Source organism: Artibeus jamaicensis, unplaced genomic scaffold (genome assembly GCF_021234435.1).
Source record: "Artibeus jamaicensis isolate MK-2021 breed Jamaican fruit bat unplaced genomic scaffold, CSHL_Jam_final contig_519, whole genome shotgun sequence".
NCBI classification, from domain to species: domain Eukaryota; kingdom Metazoa; phylum Chordata; class Mammalia; order Chiroptera; family Phyllostomidae; genus Artibeus; species Artibeus jamaicensis.
This window is the reverse complement of record NW_026521871.1, coordinates 19,342,211-19,368,171: the sequence shown is the minus strand read 5'-3', so window position 1 is coordinate 19,368,171 and position 25,961 is coordinate 19,342,211. Positions and strand designations below refer to the sequence as shown.

The following is a 25,961-nucleotide window of genomic DNA, read 5'->3' as shown; positions in this document are numbered from 1 at the left end:
AGAGGCTTTCTTTTTCCCCCAGACAAGTGCCTGCATTCTTTGGGGATGTGTTCATGGTTTTAAGGAGGAAAAGGAAATATTCTGGATGAGGGATGCTGCCATCTTGAACTAGTGCGGGATCAAAGTGGAGCTGTAGTCCATAGGTCAGAGTATGGATTATCAATGAAAATTTTGTTTTTTTGTTCATTTTAACCAGGTGACTTTCGGATGGTGGTCGGAGAGGATAAGACAAAAGTATTGAATATTGTAAAGCCCAACATAGCCCACTTTCGTGAGCTCTATGGCAACATTCTACAGGAGAATCCACAAGTGGTATATAAAATCCAGCAAGGCAGACTGGAGGTAACTGTGGTAAACAGCCTCTACCATTTTAAGGCAAGGTCTATTTTAAGAGGGAAAGTAAGGAATAGAGCAGTACGACTAATATAACATTTTGTCAATAGTCTCCATTGTTTAAAAAAACAGTTTTATTACCTAAAACAAGCAATCACAAATGAAAAACTGGGTCCAGATCAAAGGCCTGAGGACCCAGATGAGGACTGAAGAAAAATTGCTTATAGCCGTAAGTGCTTTCTTTGCAGTTTCCCTTCTGTCTCTTGGGCTAGGCAAACTTTTTGCCATCACAGACTGATAATATATTATTTATTTATTTATTTATTTAAGATTTTATTTAATTTTATTTTTCAAAATATATTTTATTGATTATGCTATTAGAGTTGTCTAACTTTTTTCTCCCCTTTATTCCTCTCCGCCCTCTACCACCCCTCCCACCGTCATTCCCCCACCTTAGCCCATGTCATGGGTTGTAATATAAGTTCTTTGGCATCTCCATTTTCCATACTATTCTTAACCTCCCCCTGTCTACTTTGTATCTACCAATTATGCTTCTTATTCCCTCTAACTTTTCCCCCATTTTTCCCCCTATCCTCCCTGCTGTAACCCTCCACGTAATCTCCGTTTCTGTGATTTTGTTCCTGTTCTAGTTGTTTGCTTAGTTTGTTTTAGTTTTTGTTTTAGGTTCAGTTGTTGATTGTTGCGAGTTTGTTGTCATTTTACTGTTCATAGTTTTGATCATCTTCTTTTTCTTAGATAAGTCCCTTTAACATTTCATATAAGGGATTGGTGATGATGAACCCCTTTAACTTGACCTTATCTGGGAAGCACTTTATCTGCCCTTCCATTCTAAATGGCAGCTTTGTTGGATAGAGTAATCTTAGATGTAGGTCCTTGCCTTTTATGACTTTAAATACTTTTTTCCAGCCCCTTCTTGCCTGTAAGGTTTCATTTGAGAAATCAGCTGATAAGTCTAATGGGAATTCCTTTGTAGGTAACTCTTCTTTTGCTGCTTTTAAGAGTCTTTCTTTATCTTTAATCTTGGGTAATGTAATGATGATGTGCCTTGGTGTGTGCTTCCTTGGGTCCAACTTCTTTAGGACTCTGAGCTTCCTGGACTTCCTAGAAGTCTGTTTCCTTTGCCAGATTGGAGAAGTTCTCCTTTATTATTTTTTCAGATAAGTTTTCCATTTCTTGCTCTTCCTCTTCTCCTACTGGCACCCCTATGATTCGAATGTTGGAATGTTTAAAGTTATTCCAGAGGTTCCTAAGCCTCTCCTCATTTTTTCAAAATTCTTGTTTCTTCATTTTTTTCTGGTTGAATGTTTCTTTTTTCCTTTTGCTCCAAATCATTGATTTGAGTCTTGATTTTCTTCCCTTCCCTGTTGGATCCCTGTATATTTTTCTTTATTTCACTTTTCATAGTCTTCACTTCTTCCTCTACTTTGCAACCATACTCAACCATTTCTGTGAGTATTCTGATTACCAGTGTTTTGAACGCTGCATCTTGTAGGTTGGCTATCTCTTTATCACTTAGTTCTGTTTTTGGAGCTTTGATCTGTTCTTTCATTTGGGCCATATTTCTTTGTCTCAGCATGCCTCGTTATGTTGTAAGGGGCGAAGCCTTAGGTATTTGCCAGTGTGGGACAACCCACTTCACTTCCTTGTGGTGCTGTATATGGGGGAGAGGTCAGAAAGGGAACAATGTTGCTTACTCAGCTCTCTGCCAGCTTTCAGTCACTTCCCCTGCTACCCACAAGCAAATTAGGCCTTTTTGGTGATGATTCCTAGGTGGGTGGGTTTGTGTATGTTCTAGGACCCCATTGGTCTCTCCAGTGAACTATTCTGTGAGGGGAGTTTCTCCCACTGCCGCAACACCCACAGATTTTTTTCAGTCAGAGCTTTTGAAGCTTTATTGCCCCACCTTTGAACCCTGGATTGCACAGTCTGTCTCACTCCCCAGTTGTTCTGCAGCAAATGGGGGAACCACCCGGTCCTCCAGCCGCCCCCTCACCATCGATTCTCTCCTACTCCAGCTGCCCATCTCTGTGTCTCCAATTGGTTTGAATGAACATTTCTTCTTCTTCTTTTTTTTTTTTTTTTTTAACATTTCTTCTTTAACTCTTTGGTTGTTAGACTTCCATACAGTTCAATTTTCTGGAAGTTCTGGCTATTTTTTGTTTTAAATTGCTTGTTGTCCTTGTTTTAGTTGTGCGAGGAGGTAAAGTATATATACCTATGCCTCCATCTTGGCCAGAAGTCCAATAACATATTTTTAAAAGTAAGTTTTATATATAAACCTGTTCAAATGTATTTTTGGAATAATACTGAAAAAGGTAACAAAAGAGACTGGTGATAATAGGTCATCTTTGGAGATGGGATCCAAGGGCTGATATGGGCACAGCTTGTCTTCCTTGTATGTATCTCTTTTGCCATTTGAAATTCTTACTTTTCATATTAATTACCTGTCAAAAACAAGTGAAAATAAACTTTCTGTCCCCAATCCCATTTGCCTTTCCTGAGATAACCTTTCTGACAGTTTGTCATTTAAACTTCCACATTTTTTGGTATGCATGTTTGTATGGGGTTTTTTTTGCCTATATACATGTGTAAAATGGTTTGGTCTTTTTTTGTTAGTTTTGTTTTACATGAATAGACTCAAATGTATTATTCCGAAGCTTGTTTTTATCCTCCATCTGTTTTATTTATTATGTCTTGGGACTCTCTTTTTGATACATTAAATGAAACTTTCAAAGTATTTTAAGATAATTTAACTATCTGAAAATAAATATTAAAGATTTTTTTCCTTTGAGAAAAATAATTTTGGTTTAATATTTATTTTAACCATATAAACCTCAGGGTTTATTTATTCATTTTATTTTTATTTTTTATTCTCTCCCAAAGACATTTTTTAATTGCTTTTTGAGAGAGAGGAAGGGCAAGAGAGAAGTATCAATCAGTTGCTTCCTATGTACTCCTGGACTGGGAATCGTAAGCACCCAGACAGCAAGTGATATATACCAACGCCAGAGATCCAACACATAGCCTAGGTACGTGCCCTGACTTGGAATTAAACCCCCAACCCCTCAGTTGTGGGACAGTGCTCCAACCAACTGAGCCACAAGGGCCAGGGCCAAAACCTGGCCATGATAATATGGCAAAATACGATAGTTATTTCATGATCTTTGGTTAAGTTAATATTCAATATTTACTTTATTATGACAACTTACTTTTTCTTTATTGCTGACATACACTACTATTAAATTTCCTGTACAACTTTTTTTTTTTTCACTTGCTGGGTTATCTTCATACCTGTGAGTAGTCCAAAATCCTACTCTTTGACAATCCTTTAAAACTTCTCCCATTATAGACAAACTCATCAGGCATTTTCTCTGTTTCTTGTTTTTCTCGGGGACATTTTCTTGGAGCCCTGCAATCTCCCTTTCTTTCTGAGGCCTTGCTGTACAACCAACTCTTCTCCTGGAACTTCTCATTAACACCCTGAGAATTTTTCTGTCTCTCTCCTTTGCTAGTTTTTGACTTTCTGAATCTTTTATCTTCTTCTTTCATGGTTCCACTTTAATTTAATGAAGTATACTTTTCTAACATAGGTTGTAAGAAAAGTAAGTTTTTTAAGACCATGTACATTTCAAAAATATACCCTTGCAGTGATTGACGGTTTGGACTTAAGTTAGGTTGGAAATAATTTTTCCTTAGAATTTTAAAATCATATCTTCAATTCTTCTGGTTTCTAGTATTGCATTAAAAAGCCTAGTGATGTTCAGATTCCCTATCCTTTGGATGTGGCCATTTTCTCTCTGACATTGTTTTTTCTTTTCCTTGTATCCATACGTTTCATGATGATTTGCCTTTGTCCTTGTATGTCTATTTTTCACTTATTATTCTGGTACTTCATGAGCCTTTGCAGTCTGGAATTCATGACCTTCAATTCTAGAAGATTTTATTATTTCTGTTATAATTCTTCAATTCACTTTTTTCAGTTTATCCTTTCTGAAACTCCTGTGAGTAGGTGGTTGGACCTCCTAGTTTGATCTCTTTTTTTTCTTTCCTCTTGTTTCCTTGGGTTCTTTTTTTCTGCTTTCCAGAAGATTTTCTCAAATTGATCATCTGATACTTCTATTGATATTTTAATTTCCTCTGAATTTTCTTTTTATATTATATTCTTTTCTGTCTTATGACTATTATCTTTCCTTATTTGTTTAATGATCTTTATTATCATTTGGAAGATTTTTCTTCTCTACATTGTCTCTATTTCTCTTTGTTCCTTTTTCTGTTGATTCATATCTGTTAGTGAATTGGCTTTCCTCATATGTTTGGATGTCTTTCATGTCCTGTTTTTAAAGAACAATACACTTCTGATTTCTTTTACAACTTCTGGTCAAGATGCAGTATAGGTAAATGTGCCTCACCTCCACATACAACCACATCAAAATTACAACTAAACTATAGAACAACTATCACTCAGAATTGTCAGAAACTGAGTTGAATAAAAGTCCAACAATTATGGAATTAAAGAAACCACATCCATCCAGACTGGCAGGAGAGATGGAGATGTAGAATGGGCTGGTCCCACATCCACATATGGTGGACAAAAATTCGGGAGGGGTATCTCAGGAGCAAGGGGTCCCAGCCCCACACCAAGCCCCCCCCAGGCCAGGGTTCCAGTTCTAGGAAGGTAAGTTCCCACAACTTCTGTCTACAAAAACCAGTGGGCATTGAGTTACTAGAAGAAACTTCTGGATCCCAAGCAGTTCCTCTTAAAAAACCTGCACATGAACTTACTCAGACTCACTCCCTCTGAGCTCCACCACTGGGGTATACCAGTGGTATACACAGAAGAACTGAAGTGTTGGGCATCAAAGTGGGAGCTGGGAGACAGCATCTCCCAGACAGAAAGGCAGGCAGAAGCCATTTTCCTTTTCTGAACCCTCACCCACAGGCCACAGGACTGGTGGCAGGGGCAATGTCTGAGACTCCATCAACATGGCTAACACTGTTTGCCCCATCCTTGAGGTTGCCTGAGGCCCCACTTGATCCAACTTATGAGCTTACCCAAGCTGGTAACAGTGGCTTTTCCATATGAATGGCTAGTCTTGGCTGACGCTTCACAACTTCCTAACTTCTCTCAAACAAGCAGCAGCTGGCCTCAGTGAGCCCTCAGCTCACATACATTTTGCTTAGTGACTGCAGGCTCATCACTAGCAGCAGCCAGCCTACCTTCACAGCTTGATTTTGCCTGGGAACCTCCAAGCCCAGTACAAGTAGCAGACATTTCAGATTGCCTTATAGCTCAGGCAGGGTGGCCCTGGGCAAAACGTACATTGTGGCTGATCCCGGCCAGCACCACCTGGGAAACCCCAGAGCCTGAGCACCCAGTAGACACCTACAGACCACATCAGACAACCACCACCCTGCCCCTGCACACCTAATCCTCTATGGAGAGCAGAGGTTGGTAGTCAGTGGTCACAGCTGGTCCTTGCAGCTGACTGTCCTGGGTAAATCCCTCCCATTCACCTGCCAACAGCAGCCAAGGCTCAACTACAGGAGGAAGGTGTACTTAACCCACAAAGAGGGCGCACCTCAAGTACCCAACTCGGGTGATTGGGAAGGCTGTTTCACTAGACCCTACAGGACACCTGCTACATTATACCACACTCCCAAGACAGGGAGTCAGAACAGCTCTACCTAATACAGGGATGTCCAACCATTTGGCCTCTCTGGGCCATACTGGACACAGAAGAGTTGTCCTGGGCCATATATTAAATGCATTACAGCACATAATCACAAAAAAACCCCTCGTAATATTTTAAGCAAATTTACGATTTTGTGTTGGGCCTTATTCATAGCAATTCTGGGCTCCATGTAGCCTATGGGCCACAGGTTAGACACTCCTGACATAATACATAGAAACAAACACAGGGAGACTGACAAAATGAGAAGCAAAGAAACATGACCCAAATGAAAGAACAGATCAAAACTGCAGAATGAGAACTAAACAAAATGGAGATCAACAATCCATCAAATGCAGAGTTCAAAACACTAGTTATTAGGGTGCTCCAGGAACTTAGTGAGGACCTCAACAGCATAAAAAATATTCAGTCAGAAATGAAGGATGCACTAATTAAAGAACGATTTATAGGGAACCAACAGTGGAGTGGATTAAGCTGAGAATCAAATCAGTGATTTGGAATATAAGGAAGCAAAAAACAACCAATCAGAACTAGAAAAAAAAGAACCCCCCCAAAATCAGGATAGTGTAAGGAGCCTCTGGGAGAACTTCAAATGATCCAACATTCACCTCATAGAGGTGCCAGAAGGAGAAGAGAAAGAGCAAAAAATTAGAAATCTACTTGAAAAAGTAATGAAAGAAAACTTCCCTAACTTGAGGAAGGAAATAGACATGTAAATTCAGGAAGCACAAAGAATCACAAACAAGATAAGTGCAAAGAGGCCCACTGTAAGACACAACATAATTAAATGCCCAAAGTTAAGGAGAGAATCTTAAAAGCAGCAAGAGAAAAGTAGTCAGTTACCTACAAAGTAGTTTCCTGTATAAGACTGTCAGCTAATTTCTCAAGAGAAACTTTTCAGGCTAGAAGAAACTGGCAAGAAATATTCAAAGTCATGAAAAGCAGGAACCCATAGCCAAGGTTGCTCTACCCAGCAAAGCTATTATTTAGAATGGAAGGGAAGATAAAGAGCTTCCCAGACAAGAAAAAACAACTTGAGTCCATCCTCACCAAACCAGTATTATATGAAATGTTAAAGGGAGTTATTTAAGAAAAAGAAGAAGGTCAAAACTATGAACAAAAAATGGCAATAAGTTCACAACTGTCAACAATTGAATCTAAAAAACAAACTAAGCAAACAAGTGGAACAGAGAATTGTGGATACAGAGTGTTTTTATGGTTGCCAGATGGGAGGGGGTTATGGGGAATGGGTGAAGAGAAGAGGGGATTAAGAAGTACAGATAGTTACAAATAGCCATGGGAATGTCTCTCTCTCTCTCTCTCTCTCTCTCTCTAGATATATATATATATATATATATAGAGAGAGAGAGAGAGAGAGAGAGATATCTATATATCTCAATAGAGAGAAAGATATTTTAAGGGATTGGCTCACATGATTGTGAGGAGCTGACAGGTTTGAAATTTGCAGGGCCAACTGGCAAGCAGGAGACCCAGGGAAGAGTATGGGGCAGTCTTGAGTTTGAGTTTGAGTCTTGTAGAGACAGAATTTCTTCTTCCTCAGGAGAGGAAATTTGTCTTTTTTTTTTTAAATTTTTTTATTGATTATGCTGTTACAGTTGTTCTATTCCCCCTTTCATTCCCCTCCACCCTACCCCCCCCCGTCCCCACCATTACCCCCCGTTTAGTTTATGACCATGTGTCTCAAGTCCTTTAGATTCTATATTTCCCATGCTATTCTTGCCCCCCCATCTATTTTCTATCTACTGTCTATGCTACTTATTTTCTGTACCTTCTCCCCCCTTCTCCTCCTCCCACTCCCCTGTTGCTAACCCTCCTTGAGATCTTCATTTCTATGTTTCCACTCCTGATCTAGCTGTCCTTTTAGTTTGCTTTTGTTTTAGGTGTGGTTGTTAATAACTGTGAGTTTGTTGTCCTTTCACTGTTCATGTTTCTTTAACTTCTTTTTCTTAGATAAGTCCCTTTAACATTTCATATAATAAGGGCTTGGTGATGATGAACTCCTTGAATTTGATCTTATCTGAGAAGCACTTTATCTGTCCTTCCATTCTAAATGAAAGCTTTGCTGGATAGAGCAATCTTGGATGTAGGTCTTTGGATTTCATGACTCAGAATACTTCTTTCCAGCCCCTTCTTGCCTGTAAGGTCTCTTTTGAGAAATCTGCTGACAGTCTGATGGGGACTCCTTTGTAGGTGACTGTCCCCTTAGAGTACCAAAGAAGTTGGACCCAAGAAGGAACACACCAAGGCACATCATAATTACATTAGCCAAAATTAAAATGAAGGAGAGAATCCTAGAAGCAGCAAGAAATTTGTCTTTTTTATTAGGGCCTTCAGTTGATTAGATAATGCCCATCCACATTATAGAGGGTAATCTGCCTTTCCACGGACTTAAATGTTAATTACATCTAAAAAACATCTTTACAGTAATATCTAGACTAGTATGTAACGAAGTTACTGGACACCATAGCCTAGCCAAGTTGACACGTTAAATTAAACATCACACCCCCACTTTTAGGTCTGCAGGTGACACTAATCTCTGTCATGTCTTTCAGGATGTTTTTATTTTGTAATTTCTGGCTAGGTGATAAGAATGGCCCCACTTCGCTTTCCACACTATCACAGCTCCAGAATGCACCTTAGAGTGTGCATTCTAGGACCATTCCTGGCACCAGTTGTGTAAGATCAGGACTGGGCAGATTTGAAACAAAGACCTCATCTGATCCTGTGGTGGCATTGTGGAGCTAGGTGGGGCTCCTGGTTGTCCCAGCCCCAGGCAGAGATACCAGGACTTTGTGCCTGTACATTTCCCAGTCATTGGACATGGGTAGCTCACTTTAGCAGAGGACAGTTCTGGGAGGGACTCAGAAGATGCCAGCTGCCACTGAAACAAGTACTTTGGCCCAGAAGCCAGCCAGGATCTGGGTGATGCACCACAGCATCCACTACCTGCTTTTAAAAAATATCAGCTTTATTGAGATACACATACCATAACATTCAGTGGTTTTTAGTATATTCAGAGTTGTGCAGCCCTCACTGCAATCTAATTTTAGAATTCATCACTCAAAAAACAAATCTTGTACCCATTAGCAGTCCCTAGGTTTCCCTCCCCGCCAGGTAACCACTAATCCACTTTCTGCCTCTGCTGATTTGCCTGTTCTAGATACTTCATGTAAATTCAGTATGTGGACTTTTCCTATAACTGCTTTAAAAATTCAGTTTGACTCATCATTTACCGCAATACTTTCACTTTCATGTCGTTAAAACTCAAAGAATTAAATAGTAAGGGTAATTAGAATTTAACAATTTATTCGAATGTGTCACCTAATATTTTGTCTTTAAACATGTTTCCAAGCAAAAATTCCAGATCATTCTTTTCTGCAAGAGAAAGCAGTGGCAAGTGCTATTTTCTAGTTCCTCATAGTGCTCAAATCATTTTGGCTTGTCTACAATTCCTAGAAGTTTTATAGGTAAAGCTTTACAGAAATATATGGTTCTTTTACTAATAATACTCAGCTCCAAAATATGAGTCCATAAATATCACTTATAGCATATTTTCAGAAATATCCACTTTTTTGTCATTCTCTAGCCAAAGCTAAGTAGAGGTTGAATTCTATCAATTTAGAACCATCTTAATGATAAATATTAAATATTTAGGTTAAAAAAACTTTCACCTTTATTGGAGCCACTAAATATTAACATTTTCTTCTTTGCATAGATTTTGTAGTTAAAACTAGAAAAGCAGCTCTGGCTGGTTTGGCTTAGTTGGATTGACTGCTGGGCTGCGAAGCAAAGGGTCACGGGTTCTATAACCAGTCAGGGCACATGCCTGGGTTGTGGCCAGGTTCCCAGTAGGGGGTGCGTGAGAGGTGACCACACACTGATGTTTCTCTCCCTCTTTTTCTCCTTCCCTTCCCCTCTCTCTAAAAATAAATTTTTAAAAAAACCTAGAAAATCAAGACACTGGTGTGTATTCAATAAATATTTGTTGAATGAAAAAAGTGGTAGAATGAGTGAATTCTAATTAAGAAAGTTTGTCTTGCCTGGAAAATATGAATGTAAAATTTAATACATTCATCTGTTGAATTGTTTTCTTACTGTTCTCTTAAAGTTAAAACCTAAACATTTGTTTAAAGGAATACAAGAAAGATTCTTTCTTGAAAAATAATGAGATGAGCTGTTGAGGGCACTGTTGCTGGTTCTCAACTTGGCAGGCAGTCATTGTTTACAGGATTTTGTAGAAATTTAGTTCCATGAAGTATATTAGACTGGGACTTAGAGAAGCTGGGTGTGGCCTCAGCTCTGTGACTAAATTTTGATTTAAAGATTTCAAAGTCAAGTTTTATGCATAGTTTTATATGTTTTATTTCTGTCTTCATTTTTCAGTTTGATGTATTTTAGAATATGCTGGAAACAGAAACCACCAACACAACTTACTCCCATTTAAGAAGTAATGACAACTAATGTTTATTGATGCAGTTACTCATTCTTTTATTCAACTAATACGAGGTTTTTTGAGTACCTACTATGTGCCAGGGGATTAAAAGGAGTATGATTAGTTTTATCATCAGTTTATTCCTACAGTTTATGAAATACATCATGGCATGTAAAGCAAGAGACATACATTTAGGCACCACTGCCTCCTATTGACTCTGTGGTCCTGGCTGTGTCACTTAGTGTCTTTGTGTTTACAGTGGAAGAAGTAATTTGAGAGCCTGGATTTGCTGGGGCCGCAGTGACTGTTAGCTGCAGCCTTACTTCCTTTAATTGTTGGATTTAAGACAAATAGAAATTTTAAAACTGAGAATCAGAAATCAGTCCTTGAAAGAGTCATTACTTTTTTCATGTAAAAATGAAATATTTTAAGTAAAGAATTGGCTTTTTTGTAGGAACTTAGAATTCTGAACACTTATGCATTTAGTTTCAGAAAGGAGACTGTCTCCTTAGCTTGCTGTCTAGTCTAGCATATGGGTTCGTATATGTTTGTGTGACTTTGAAAAGAAGCCATGGGTTCTTCAATATTTATGGAATCCAAAGTGCTTTCCATAAACATCATCTTTTTTTCTTTAGATAGATAAAAGCCCAGAAGGACAATTCACTCAGCTAATGACATTGCCCAAAACCTTACAGCAACAAATAAATCATATTATGGACCCCCCTGGAAAAAACAGAGATGTGGAAGAAACTTTATTACAACTTGCTCACGATCCTGACTGTGGAGAGGTGGTGCGACTAGGTATGTTTTGAATTTAACTTGAGGAAGTGCTGGCCTTGGTTGAAAGAAAACTTGGTGATGTGATGTATCCTTTATTCTTTCTTACCTGGTGAGATCAAGAAATAGATTGCTTCTAGGAAGAAGAAAGCACTAATAATCTGAGGGTTTCCAGATTTAAACTTTCATTCATTTGAAGTAGGTTGGTATTAAAGTATTTCTCTTTTCAAATTCCTGGGCCCTAAATCACTGTCAAAGGGGGAAAACAATGTTTCTTGGGACCAAAGAGCATAACTTTGGTGGTCTGAGAAGGAAGGAGACTGGTGGCATTTTTAATGCATTTCTAATACCAGGAACACAGCTTGCATCAGATAACATTGAAAACACAGCTTTCATCAGCCAGCTCCCATTCAGCGTATCTCATAGTGTGTTCAGCAGGTTCCCTTTGACATGGTCTATGTTCTCCACATTATTCCTGGAAGCTCCGTAACATTTACAAAAAAATCTGAACCTTATCTTCAAAGACCCACTCCCCTTTGAGGTGTTAAAGGTAATTTATGGGGTCATTCAGTACAGAAATACTTCTGAAATTGAAAATGACTCCCTCCCTCAGATGTGTGCATTTTCCTATTCTCACTAAGTACTTAACTGAGCTTAACCCTCCAAGGTGCAAGCTACTGTGCTTAATATTCACAGTGACAACATTGAACGTTAGTTGCACAAGGCAGGCTCCATGCACACTCTCAGGGACCTGCCTCAGGCTGTTGGAGCACAGGTGTAGATCACCAGATAGCTATTTTGAAGATAAGCATATTCTCTGTTTGTTGTTCTTTACTTTTTAACATCATTCTGGGCATGGTACGATCTCTGCCTTCCACAGGGCATGAGGGACCATACTGTTGATCCTCACTGAGGAGTCTTGTCTCTGTGTTTTTGGAATGAGAGCTTTATTACTGTGCAGAAATACTTGGTTTTTTAATTTTCGTTTCTTTTTTTTTTAAAATCCTTTTACATCTTGGAATTGAGAACCAGGAGCCTTAAGTATAATTAAAGTCATAAAATGACCTTTGGAGGTCACCTAACTCCCCCCTGTTTTACGGTGAGGAGGCCCAGGCCCAGAGGGGTCAGTCATTTGCCTGTGCTCATGTAGCTGACACGAGCTGGCCACTCCAGCCCTCAGTCCTGATCCCCTCCCACTGTCATACCCTTCTGTGACAGGAGGACGGAGATAGATTTGCTGGTTTTATTGGATAACTGAAAGAATATTTAGTTCCAGGTTTTAAAGTGTGAGATGACTAACATCTGGGTTTTTTGGCATCCTTGTTGGTTTTTTTCTCACAGGGCTTTCAGCAATCGTGAGACCTTCTAGTCTGAGACAGAGCACTAAAGGCATTTTCACTGCTGGTAAGAACTTTAGAAAATCCATATTTAATGATGCTGCTGGACTGAGTAGCCTGGGGGCCCCTGGTTAAAATGTAGAGCTTTGTCTGTATCCTGCAAGTACTTCTGAAATGCTGACTTTCGCTGGTCGTAAGCGAGGATATTGCAGTAATGTACAGACAGACAGACACCACTGTCATCTGGTCATCTGAAAAAGTAAAACCATATGAGGTACTGTAGGAAGGCTTTCCTGCCCCTCTAATTTTTCCAAATAACTCCTTGTGGGCTGGTTTCCCCTCATGGTTTTTTTGTTTTGTTTTGTTTTCTTTTCTTTTATGAAAGTTACACATGCACATCACCGCAGAAGCAGCAGTACTTGCCCTCCTCCCCACTGCCCTGCTCCGAAGACAACCTCTTTCAACTCTCTTTCTGGGTTATTTTTTTCACTGCCAGTTCACTAAATAATGAGCTTATATTTCTGCTTCTTTGCTTTTCCATTTTAAGCATTATTTGTTGACTTCTCACTATGGTAGATTAGGATTCAACTCTTCTACCCTACCTCCCCACACACACTCATCCCTCTGTCCTCCTAATACAGTTAGATTGTAGCTCCAGTAAAGTCAGTCTTCGGAGTTCACACTGTATGACTATATTCATGAGAGTCATAGGTGAGCCACATAGTACACTTTTCCTTCTCTGTAGAGCTTTCTTTTTTCTTTTTAAGATTTTATTTATTTATTTTTAGAGAGAAGGGAAGGGAAACATCAATGTGTGGTTGCTTCTTTGCCTCTTACGTGCCCCGCACTGGGGACCTGGCTCACAACCCAGGCATGTGCCCTGACTGGGAATTGAACCTGCGAGCCTTTGCTTCGCAATTCAGCACTCAATCCACTGAGCCACACCAGCCAGGGCCTTCTCTGTAGAGCTTTCTTTGCCCACAGAGATTGTCTTTACCTGTCTCAAGTGAGGAATACCCTCTTTCCTGTATCTCATTCTTTTATCTTCATGGTGCATACTCTTGTTTTGGTGAGGCACACCATGTAGTAATTTTCTGAGAAAAGGTGCATGAGAGGCAAATTTGGAGACTGTGTATGTCTAAAGAAATCTTTATTCTACCCTCCCACATAATTGAGACTTAGGCTAGAGATAAATTGGAAATAACTTTCCTTTAGAATTTTGATATCATTGCTCCAACTATCTTCTCATTTCCAGGATTCCTGTTGAAATCCAAAGACATTCTGATTATTAATTCTTCGTGTATGTTCTTTCCGAAGGCCTGTTAGGTCTTCGTTTTCCGACAGAGCTCTGATGTGCTTTGATGACAGTCTCTTTTTATCTGTTATGTTACCCATTGTTCTTTCATTTTAGACACTCAGAATATAAGAAAGTTTTCATTTATTCTTTTTTACTTTCTCCCTATTTTTTCTCTTTTTTTTTTTCTGGAACTCCTTTTATTCAAATGTTGGACTTCTCAGATTAGTCCTTTGGTTTTCTTTTCTATCCTATTTTTGATCTCTTTGGTTTTTTTGTCTTGCTTTCTGGGAGATTTTCTAAACTTTAGCTTCTAAACCTTTTATTGAGTTTTAAAATTTCTATTATATTTTTAATTTCTAGGAGCTCTTTAATTTGCTTTATTTATTTATTTATTTATTTATGTTCTCTGAATATATATTTTTTTAATTTAAAACATTCTGTTCTTGATTTATGGGCTTAAACATTTTGAACATATCTTTGAGTATTGCCAAATTACCCTCCCAAGTAGTTATATTAATGCCACTAGTAATAAATGAGAGTTCTTGTTTCTCTCCATTCTTTCCGATGCTTGGTATTGTCAAATGATGGGCTTTTCTATTTCCATATTTCTTATGTAACTCTCTACTGAACATCTCTCATGTGCCAGCCACACACTCTACAAAGTGAACTCAAAACACCATTCTACCTTCAAGAAGTTCATAGTCTAGAAAGGGAGACAGGCACGTCAATAGAGATTTGCAGTCACACTGGGGCATACATGACTCAGCAGTAGTAATTCAAAGATGGGAGTGATCTTGCATCCTGACTCCGATCCCTGGGTTGAGATTGCCAGGGGGCTGGCATGGCCACACCTCTTCACGGCTCACCCCAGCTGCCTGGATACACTGCTGTGTGTTTGGCCCCGGGGACACTCCGTGGTCCCTCCTGAGTCTTTGGGAAGATTCAGCCAAAGAGTCAAGAAAAATTTAATAACACAGGTGCCAAATCTGAAGATATTTCTACCACCTAAGGGTAGATAGCTTTGCATTCCAATTAAGTACTATCCAGTTAAGATAGTACTTAATCTGTGTTTCTGCTGGTTTATCCTGGCAAGGTTGAAAATGAGGTGCTTTTATGTGCTGGGATGGTTTGGGCTGTTACTCTGTGTTTTGCATGATTGCAACTCCCTTTTTGTAATGTACCTCCTTGGGTGAGGCTGAATGCTTTGGGTGGTTTTGTTTATTTTCTTTTTCTTTCTTTCCTTTTTTTTTTTTGGCTTCATGTGCTTACATAAGGAATTACTGCATTTAGTGGTGATTTTTTTTTTGTTGTGAGAATGGTAGTAGGATGGAGTTTTTAGAAATTCCTTTTTTGTAGAAATAAGTGTTAAAATATTTACAGATAAAATGACAGGATGTCTGATATTTGCTTCAAAATAAAACTTGGTGGAGGGAAGGTAAAGAGTAGATGGCACAAGATTGGTCACGACTTGATAAATTGTTGAAGCTGGATAAAGATGCGTGGAAACATACTGTTCTTTTACAACTTTAACTTCTCTAATAAAAGGTTTTTAAAAATCATCATCTTCTCTTGACACTTAAGCTGAAATGAACCTTTGGTCCTCACTGCACTCCTCCTTTCCAGTGCCCAGCAGAGGGCAGTGGGTAACACCTCACAGAACACAGCCGGATTTCACTGTGGCCATGGAGTGAGTGCCCATTGCAGGAGCCCCTGGGTGCTCAATGCCTGTTTTCCTCTTCCTTCTAAAGAAAGATACCTCATTGGGTTGAGAAAGTCCAGAGTATTAGAATGTCTATAACCTGCACTGAGGTTGCAGAAATTGTAGAAAGTGGTTGAGCATCCCTTCAGATTCTATAGGTTTACTTACCTCATGCTCTGTCTTACCTGGTTCATGATGGTTGTGGCCTGGTGAAGGTGGCCCAGGCCACGGGCAGGGGTTTGTGAGCCCCAGAGACAAGGATTCAAATTCCAACTTAACTACTTTGACTTAGGCAAGTACTTAATTTTTCTCAGATTTAATTTAATGGGGATAATTAAAAGTTATTTCTTAAATATATAAAAGTATCTAGTACTGTGCCTAGTTTTTTTTTTTTTAATCATTACCTAAAGGTTTCCTGACATCCCTTTAGAACATGGCTCTCAGCACTGTCATATTCAGATAACATTAGTCCCTTAGCCTGGTCTCCAGCTGGAGTACACTAGCAGTGAAATGAACTGAGTGGCCAGTTTGTTTCTTTTCCCTCTAACTTCACAGCAAGCTTCAGGACCTCCATCCCCTGCACTTTGTTCTTTAGAACAAAGTCCCCTCATTGCGGTTGTAGCTGCTGCTCTTCTGCCTTGCTTTTGCTAGAGCTGTCTCTGCTCAATCCCCAGAGTTCTACCTCTGTTTCAGACAGCTGATGAATCACCTGCAGGGTGAGAAAACCCCGTGTTATTCCTTTGTAGCCATCATCACTCTGCTTCTTTTCAACCTCCTACTCATATAGGGATAAAAAGGAAGGTTAAAATGCAAATATCTTTTATATTCAATTCAGACAGGTAGCTAACTGAGGAGCTAGATTGGGGTCAGAAGCCATTGGCTTGAAGTTGTGGTTGTTCATTTCTTGGCGCTAATTAATTTTGGTATGTTAATTAGCCCTCTTCATTGAAACTGTGGGGCTACTCAATTCACAAGGTGTTTGAGAGTGTCCAGTGTGTTACCTAGTACCTAGTAGGTGTTTTATAAACTTGGGTGAGTCTAGATCTAAATCTCACCTAGAAAAGATGGAATCTGGGAATCCATAAGCAGCTCAGAGGATTGCCTTTTCTTCTACACTGTGTCAGATAACAGGGCAGTGTATTCTCATGCAGTCTTTTCACACTCTGTGAGTTCCCTTGAAATTCCCTGACCATCAGATATACCCAGAGAAGTGAGTACAGAAATGCTTCTAAAAACAAACACTATTTTTCCCCTTTAGTCCGAGGGGCTTTTTTTTTTGCTTCTATCATCTTTTTTTTTAATTTTTTTATTTAATTCTTTTTCAACTACAGTATTCTGTCTTTTACTCCCATCCCAGCCTACCCCCCCCCGTGCCCTCCACCTCCCTCCCATTTCCACCCCCCTTAGTTGTTGTCCATGTGTCCTTTATACTAGTTCCTGTAAATCCTTCCCCTTTTTCCCCTGAAATTCCCTCCCCTCTCCCCTCTGGTCACTGTCCCCCTGCTCTCTATTTCAGTATCATTGTTTTTATTTTGCTTACTTGTTTGTTTTGTTGTTTAGCTTCCTGTTAAAGGTGAGATCATATGGTATTTGTCTTTCACTGCCTGGCTTATTTCATTCAGCAGCATTATAATCTTGGCTAATGTAATTATGATGTGCCTTGGTGTGTGTCTCTTTGGGTCCACCTTCTTTGGGACTCTCTGAGCTTCCTGGACTTCCTGGAAGTCTATTGCCTTTGCCAGATTGGGGAAGTTCTCCTTTATTATTTGTTCAAATAAGTTTTCCACTCCTGGCTGTTCCTCTTCCCCTTCTTGTACCCCTATAATTCAGATGTTGGAATGTTTAAAGATGTCCTGGAGGTTCCTAAGCCTCTCCTCATTTTTTTGAATTCTTGTTTCTTCATATTTTTCTGTTTGGTCATTTTTTTCTTCCTTCTGGTCCACTCCCTTGATTTGAGTCCCAGTTTCCTTTACATCACTATTGGTTTCCTGTGCATTTCCCTTCATTTCTATTAGTTTAGCCTTCATTTGTTCCTCTAATTTGTGACTAAAATCAACCAGTTCTGTGAGCATCCTGATCACCGGTGTTTTGAACTGTGCATCTGAAAGTTTGGCTATTTCTTGGTCGCTTAGAGTTATCAGCTCTGGGGCTTTGAGATCTCCTTGAGCCATGTTTTGGTCTGTTCGCGCCTGTTATGTAAGAGGAGAGGAGCCTTAGGTGTTCACCAGGGTGTGGCCACCCAGATGGCTGGGTTGTGATGCTGTATGTGGGGGTGGGGTCAGAGAGGGACAATAGCGGTCCTCTCTGCTGCTTCCCGCTGCTGGGGCCTGTCTCACTGCTCAGTCTGTCTCACTGCTCGCTCCTTCGCTGGTTTATCTGCGCATGAATGTGTGACCGTGGTCAGCCTGCTGCCTTGCACCCTCAGTGGGTCCACCCACTGCTACTCCACACTTGGGATCCGCCCACTGCTGCCTGCATGCCTGGGTCGTGTGCCTGGGTCAGTCCAGTGGACCTTTCCTGCCCGACCCTGCTCTGCTGCAGGCTTCGCCCCTCTTACCAGTGTGGCTGAAAAGTTCGTTGTTGTCAGACTTCCATATAGTTCAATTTTCTGTGGTTTGGCTGCGTTTTTGTTGCTAAAACTTTGTTGTTTTTAAACTTGGTTTTGCGGTAAGGCACAGTGTTTCCACCTACGCCTCCATCTTGGCGGAAGTCCAGACTGCCTAATCTGAGTTTTGATCATTTAAAAAATAATGCTGACGTCTCTTACACTGTGCTGTTTGGTAGGATAGCATAGTTCTTGTCAGAGTAGCAGATCAGCTGCTGGAGCCAGCCAGCTCAGCAGTAGCAAAAGACTGTTCAGCCTCCTAATGCTGGTCTGCTCCTCCTCCCCTAGTAGCAGCAGATGGTATCACACCTCAAACTGATAACAAAAGACCAGCTAAAGCAGACTGTCATATTCTGAGAACCAGCAGTCTTTTATGTTTTTAATCTGCTTGGAGAGAAGTAGAACTGTTTGAGTATTCTAGTGTGGGAATTAGAAGAGAAATGGCAGGGTTGGTGTGGGGGCTGGGGGGGGGCAGGGGGGGGGCATTTAGTGATTAAACTGAAAAGTAAGCAGGAGCCAGACAAGGGAAGTCCTTAAAAGCCATGAAAGGGAATTCAGAGTTTCTTTTGAGGACAGAGGGAAGCCCCTGAAGGATTATAGAAAAACCACTATCCCTAGAGAACTGAGAACAGTGAAAAGGGATAAAGCTATTGCTTGGGAAACTGGTTGGATGTGGTTGCAGTCAGCCAGGTAAGGAATCATGACAGCCTGAACTCAGGTCACTGCAGCAGAAGCAGAGAGACGAGATGCCAGGCAGATTGCCTGGTGGTCTTAGTGATTGGAGGAATAGGGGGAAGTGAGGGAGAGAGGGGAGTCACAAATAACTCTCAGGTTTTGGCTTGGGAAGTACATCCATTTCAGGAGGTGAGGAAGATTGGGAGGGGATAATGAGTGTAATTTTTGAAATCTTACTTTAATTTTTCCCCACCTGACTTTATGGCCAATCGGAATTAACTCTGGGGACAGATACCTATTTACTTCTCCAGCTTCAGAAAATTCAGCTGAATTAACAAAACAGGTTTAGTCTTGTCCCTAAAAAGATTCTGGCATACCTCAGTTGATTCTTGCCAGCCCTTTCCTGGAACATAATAGAATGGATCATTCATTGCTCTCTGCTTCTGATTTCCTATAACTAAAACATTTCTTCTGTTTTTTGGTACCTGCATAATTAAATAAGAAGAACACGTAACATTTAAGTTTTTTTCTGCTAAACACTTTCAAGGTCATTTGAACTTGAAAGTTTTTAAAATAAGTTGTACTTCTGCCTCAGAAGAGATATTTTTATAGATATATCAACTCTGTTTGGAAATTAATTAGAAGAATGGCAAGGGCTACTAATTTTCCCTCTAAAAGATCTGAAATATAGAATTATGGGAAAGTAGAGCCCCCCCCCCCCATAACTGACTTGTATCTCTGCCTCACATGGTTTCCTAGAGAATTTTGTCTGTCATTAGATCCATCAGTTTGAGGTCACATAAGCAACTCATAGTATTACATTTGTAGTAACTTTGCTGTAGGTCACGTAAAACAAGCTGGAAATCAACAGAAGATACATATTGAAGTTGATTTCTGTGTCCTTTCAAAACAAAATCCTGACTTTAGATACTAGTCAGAATTCATAATGACTAGCTTTAGGTAAATAAGCACCTGTCTAAAGAAGATATATTGCTTTTAAATGTCGCATTTTTAAACATTGGGGAAGGAACAAAGACAATGATGGGACTTAGAGTGAAATTTCTCTCTTGGAGAGAGGCCGTCTTCCCTCAAGATACTTTCTAAATGCAGACTTCCTAAATCACCACTCTTTTTTAAAGAAAGGAAGCACAACCCAAAAGTAAGCTTAATGTAGACCAAGTAGAATTCTATGTACTGTAAACTCTGAGGGCAGAGACCAGAACTGTTGTTCATCCCCCATCCCCAGCAACTCACTCAGCATCTTACATACAGGTGCTCAATAAATACTCATTCAGTGTATTTCAGTGACTGAATAAATGAAAGATTCTAGGTCTTACGGAATTATGGAACATCTCCATGTATACAGAAAAGTGCACAGGTCATAAATTGGTGAATTTTCACAAAGTGAACACACTTTTGTACCTAGTTCCTGGAAGAAAAAAGAACAGTACCAACCAGTCCCCCAGAAATCCCTAGTCACAGCCACTACCCCTCCAAGAGTAACTAACTACTATCTTGACTCCTAATGCCATGCTTTTGTTTTACCTATTTTTGAACTTTACATAAATATGCACTCTCTCGTGTCTTCCACTTCTCGTAACATCAGTGTGATCCAGCGCGGTGTGCAGAGTAGCAGTAGTTCATTTGTTCCAATGTGTCCAGTCCATGGCGTGAATGCACACAATTCATCTGCTCTGCTGTTGATGCCATCTTCAGTTGTTTCCAGTTTGGGAGATAAGATACTACAAGGATCTTAGTAGTATTTCTTGGGAGATAATTACTACAAGTAGTGCCGCTGGTTTTGTACCTATCTTTTACTAAGCATGTCCATGTATAAACTTAAGGGTAGAATTACTGGATCATAAAGTGTGTGAATGTTTTAACTGTTTGCTCTCTACCAAACATTTGTCCAAATTACACTCCCACTAGCAGAGTTCCTATTGCAGCACTTCCTTGGCCCAAATTTAATAATAATATGTGTCTGTTTCATTTTAGGCACTCTGGTAGGTAAGTAGTGGTATTATACTGGAGTTTTAATTTACATTTTCTGATGACTAATAAAGTTAGGCATTTGTTCATGTACTTATTTCTATCTCTTTTGTGAAGTGCCTATTCTTTTGTTCTTTTTCTTTTGAGTTGTGTGCCTTTTCATACTGACTTGTCTGTGTAATCTGGACATAGGTCCTTTGTGGAATATACGTAATGCAAAAATCTCCCTCTCTAGAGCTTGTTGTTTCAGTCTCTTAATGATGTCTCTTGGTGAAAAGAAGTTCTTACTTAACCCAATTTATCCAGTTTATTCTTTATGGTTAGCAGCTTTTTGTGTCCTATTTACAAAATTTGGCCTATTCCAGGTTTATGAAGTTTAAACTTCATTGCAATTAGAATATTGAGGCAGAAAGGACCCTTTAATCTGTTGGTTCTTACGCTCTCGCAAATTCTAGTTCCGTATGAAAATCTGGCTAAAACATTGGACCCTCTGCACAGAAGTGTACTTGTGCGTTTGCACAGCAGGCGGCTACGTACAGTTTCAGGGAATTGATAGAGTGGCAGCGAAGCCTGTCCATGGGCCCCTTGTTAGAGAACCCAGCCTGGTCCAAGCCAGTCACCGTGCAGATGAGGAAATCAAGGCTAGAGTGGGGGAACTACACTGTAAGTTTGTGGCCCAGGTGGGCCTAGTATTTGAGTCTCTTGACTGCTATCCCAGTGCTCTTTGTAACACAGGTCCCTGCTGCAGTCTTCCTGAGACTATCTCTCTGACAGAGCCATCAAAGGGAGAGACTGTTTTCAATTAAGGGAGGTTTTTATGGACTAGCAGCAAAAAAAAAAAAAAAAGAAAAAGAAAAGAAAAGAAAGGCTACATGGTGTCTCTGATGTACTTTATGTATGTAACTTAAGAGTTAAGCTCCAAGGAGTTTGTGAGTAATTTTTTGAAGCTGAACTGGGACTTACCATAGTCAGTGTATCTTCCTCTAGCTGTGACTCAGTGCCCTGGGGTTGCTGTGTTGAACCTCACCGTATACAGCTACCTGCATTCTGCACAGTGTCTTGATTGGTTCTGGCTGGAATTTTAAAAAGCACCTTACGTAATAACTTTCCAGTCTCAATGCTCAAGTGGGTGAGGTTTACCAGAGTGGTTGCTCCAGGGAGAAAATTAAAAGGGGTGGAGGCAAGGAAAGAAGCCCTGAGTTTCTTAACTAGGCTATGTCAGTTCGCAAGTAGCCAGCCAGTCGGTAAACAAGCCAGGCCAGAGTTTCTACAAGTATTCGCTAATTATTTTACTGATACCTTGCCTTTAACCTGCCACTGCCTGCAGTAGCCTCTTAAAAGGTTCTAAGTGGACTAGGCAGCTTACAGGTAAACGTGGCCAGGTATTTTCAAGAGATCGCTCAACCCCCAGTGCTCAGAGTCCTGGAACAAATCCTGTCCAGGGACTCCTCTTCAGCGGTGCTTACCAAGTGCACTTCAGGGCGTGCATTTCATACTCACAGCACGGACCACGGTTTGTACCTCATGGTGAAAAAGACTCTTTGGATCTTTGGGCCCCACCCTGAAACACAGACTGAATGATCTCATTCTCAACACACAAAAAAAGTTGAGCCCGTAATACTGTCTGCAAATAGGATCCTATTAGATCTGACAGACAAATAACATCCCATTTATTCTATCCCTCCCATTTTTCTTCTTTCCTGTAAGTCCCCCAGTCAGCTTTTCCATTTTCATCTGGTACTTGTGATTAAGTAGACAGAGGGTGCTGGAAGGTCAGATATCTGAATGAGGTGCATCTGTTCTGTCATTTCAAAAGCATTTACCAAGTACCTCCTATGTGCTGGGTACTATACTGGGTGATGGGAAAACAGGGATGAACAGGACAAGGTCTTTAACCTCAAGGAACTCTCAGGCTAGGCGAGGGGACAGGTTAATAAACAGTGGGTGAGTACTGTGCTGTGTGTCAGCACAGGTGGTGTCAGCCGAGGAGGAGCAGTGTCTGAATTGGCCTGGGGAGTAAAGTAAGACACTTTCGGAGAAGAAATCTGAAAGGGGGTTCGATGTCTACCCAGCAGAAAGTGATGGAATCAACATTCACTCTGGGCAGATCAGCAGCACGTGCAGTGACACAGAAGCAGTGAGCTGGGGTTGGTTGGAATGCAGGCGGTGGGAGTCAGAAAGGGGCCAAGGATGCCCACTTACATACAGATCTTGCCTTTGTTCTTCCTTTCTCCTCCTTTTAAAGAAGTACTAAATTCATGCCCTGGCTGGTATGGCTCAGTGGATTCAGTGCCAGCCTGCAAACTAAAAGATTGCTGGTTCGATTCCCAGTCAGGGCAATTCCCAGAGATCGCAAGAGGCAACCACACACTGATATTTCTCTCCCTTTTCTCCCTCCCTTCCCTACTCTCTAAAAAATAAATAAATAAAATCTAAAAAAAAAAAAAAAGAACTACTAAATTCAAAGGCTGCCAATATACTTGTATCTCAAAAGATTCACTTGCCCCAGAAACTCAGGTACCTTTGACATCCATATCACTGTTTTAATAAATGCCTAAATCAGAATCTTTTTCCCTCATCATCATGGTGACTTTTAATAACCTTTGGCTCCCAGCGTCTCCTAGGCACCTCAGTCAGCCCATCACTGTCCACTCCAAAGACAAGTCTCTGGTCTGAATATCACGGAACCTCTAGCTGAGTATCCGCTCAGTAAGCCTCAATTTTCTCACTGTCTCTTTTCTCTTTTAGGTATGAAGAAATCATTGCATTATAGTGCACTGAAACTGCATAAAATGTGGAAAGGATGGCTGAGGAAAACATCCTGATTTTGCTTGCTTTTATACATGTATAGATGAATAAAGTGTTCCCGTTTGACAAAACAGTATTTGTTACTTTGACCCATTGCTTGAATTTGAAAATACCTTGGTTTGTGTAACATAGCAGGTCCTCGAATAACATTGTGTCTTTCAATGTCATTTCGTTATGATGTTGATGAGGGGAAAAAATTGATTCCTGGCCAGAGCCTCTGTCTGTGTGGAGTTTGCACATTCTCCTCATGTCTGTATGGCTTTCTTCTGGGTACTCTGGCTTCCTCCCATATTCCAAAGATGAGGACATGAGGTTCGTCAGCGACTCTAAATTTTCCCAGTCTGAGAGAGAGAGAGAGAGAGAGAGAGAGAGAGAGAGAGAGAGAGTGTGTGTGTGTGTGTGTGTGTGTGTGTGTGTGTGTGCGCGCGCGCGCTGCATTGGAAGGGCTTCCTGTCCCGGGCAGGTTCTAGCCTTGTACCGAGAGCTGCCAGGATAGGTTCTTGCCACTTGCCACCCTGAACTGGAATGAGCGGGTTGAAAAATAATTCTTTTACTTGTTTTTATTCATCTTTCTTAAATGTATGTATAGTCACACTTATTTCAGTGCTTAATATTAGAAGAGTTCTCGGTCTTTATTTAGAAGTTTGGTGATCTTTTTATGACCATAAATATGCTGTAGGAACTTAACTCTTGTTTTATCAATTAGCTTTGGATAAAATTGGCTTTGTTGCACATTGTTTGCTTCAAGAGTTGCATTTTCCAAGAACCTTTTGACAGTGTTAAGTGAGGACTTACTGTACTTGATTTTTTAAATGTAAGTTTTAGATGTTTATGCAGGGGGAGCCAAATACCTTTGAGGACTTAGCATGAGAAGAGGAGAAGCCTCTTTGGTACATGAATGTCAAAGACCTGAGACACGGTGTGTGTGCTTATGGACACAAGCCCTGGGGGCTACAGGTTGAGGAAGTTTGGTTATCTACCTGCTCTCCATCCGAGTTCACTTGGTTTTTCTCCAGTGAGAACTCACAAGTGTCACATCAGTATTTTCCTGTTTTTAGGCTTCTGTTTCTCTTAGTTCTCCATAAGGTGTGTGGCAGGGACGTTTGGAGGAGCAGCCTATGGCAGAGCCCTTGCAAGCCTCCCCTGTTGTAACAGTGAAGAATGTCTGGGCAATGGGAAACCCACTGCAAAGTGCCTTGAACAACGAAAGACTGTTTAGCTCAAAGAACTGAAAAGTTAGAGGTGTGGTGGGCTTCAGAGTTGGTTTGATTCGGCAGGTTAATAGAATCCTCCAGGACTCCGTTTCTCCATCTCTCCTCTCTCTGCCCTTTGCCATGGTAGCATCATACCAAGGCTGCCTCCCCTCTTAGTTCTGAGACTGCTGGCAAGAACTTCAAGGGCTATAAACTTTCCCATCTGCATTTAGGGAAACAGAGGGTTCCTTTCAGAAACCCTCTTAGAAAACCAGGAAAGCTTTACAGCAGCCCCCAGCAAGCCTCCATCTGGTTTCATAGGCCCTCATTGGGTTACCTGCCCATCCCCAAGCCAGCACCTGGCCAAAAGATGAAACCAGGTTGATGAGTTTAGGCCTAAGGCACTTGTCCCACCCAAGAGTCAGCCTCTCCTCAAGCCCAGGGGGAAGGAGGGGATGCCTGGGTGGAAACTGAGGGGAAAGCTGTTGGAAGGCAACCGTCTTGTCCACCTCGATCATCACCTCAGTGTCTTCGGTCCAGCCTCAGGTTTTATCTTCCTGTTGTTCATATTGTCTCTTCACCTCTCACCGTTTCCATCGCGCAGTGCCCTAGTGCAGACCCTTAGGTTCTTTTTGTAAATTTGAACAATTTTTTTGTATTTTTTTATCTTTGAGTTCAGCTCATTCAAACCCAAATTAGAAGCCTCATGGTTTGGTGAAAGGAGCACAGGCTGAGGCTGTGACCAAACCTTGTTGAATCTGCTCCACTGCTGACCAGCCGTGTGACTTAGGGCCAGTTATTTAGCCTCTGAGTCATTTCACTGAAATGGGAATAGCATTATGGATCTCTTCAGCTTTTGGGAAGATCCCGTGAACTAAGGGACCCATGTACTAGAATGCTGCCTAGCAGCATTCAGTAAATGGTTATTACTGTTATCATCATTTTGAACTGTTGTCTTTGTTGTTACTTTTTTCTATAAGCCCCTATGTTTCTGCATCAGGCTCTTCTTCAAGAAGCTGAAGTAATTCCCCACTACTTACAGGATAAAATAAGAATGTCTCATTCCCCACAGTCAGTTCAGATG

General features: G+C 40.6%; 1 protein-coding gene across 5 annotated transcripts in view; it reads left to right on the top strand.

Moving 5' to 3' along the window:
• The window catches only part of TAMM41 (TAM41 mitochondrial translocator assembly and maintenance homolog), a 54,888-nt gene extending 31,142 nt beyond the window's left edge, over positions 1-23,746 (top strand). For 4 of the 5 annotated variants that reach the window (XM_037139313.2, XM_037139312.2, XM_037139316.2 and 1 more), the window contains 4 exons: positions 197-342; positions 11,133-11,298; positions 12,616-12,678; positions 23,625-23,746. In XM_037139313.2, the coding sequence (XP_036995208.1) occupies positions 197-342; positions 11,133-11,298; positions 12,616-12,678; positions 23,625-23,701 (452 nt within the window). In that variant the 3' untranslated portion in view covers positions 23,702-23,746. The remainder of the gene's footprint in view (positions 1-196; positions 343-11,132; positions 11,299-12,615; positions 12,679-23,624) is intronic. The other variant, XM_037139314.2, reaches the window with a different exon arrangement.
• Positions 23,747-25,961: the final 2,215 nt, after the last annotated feature.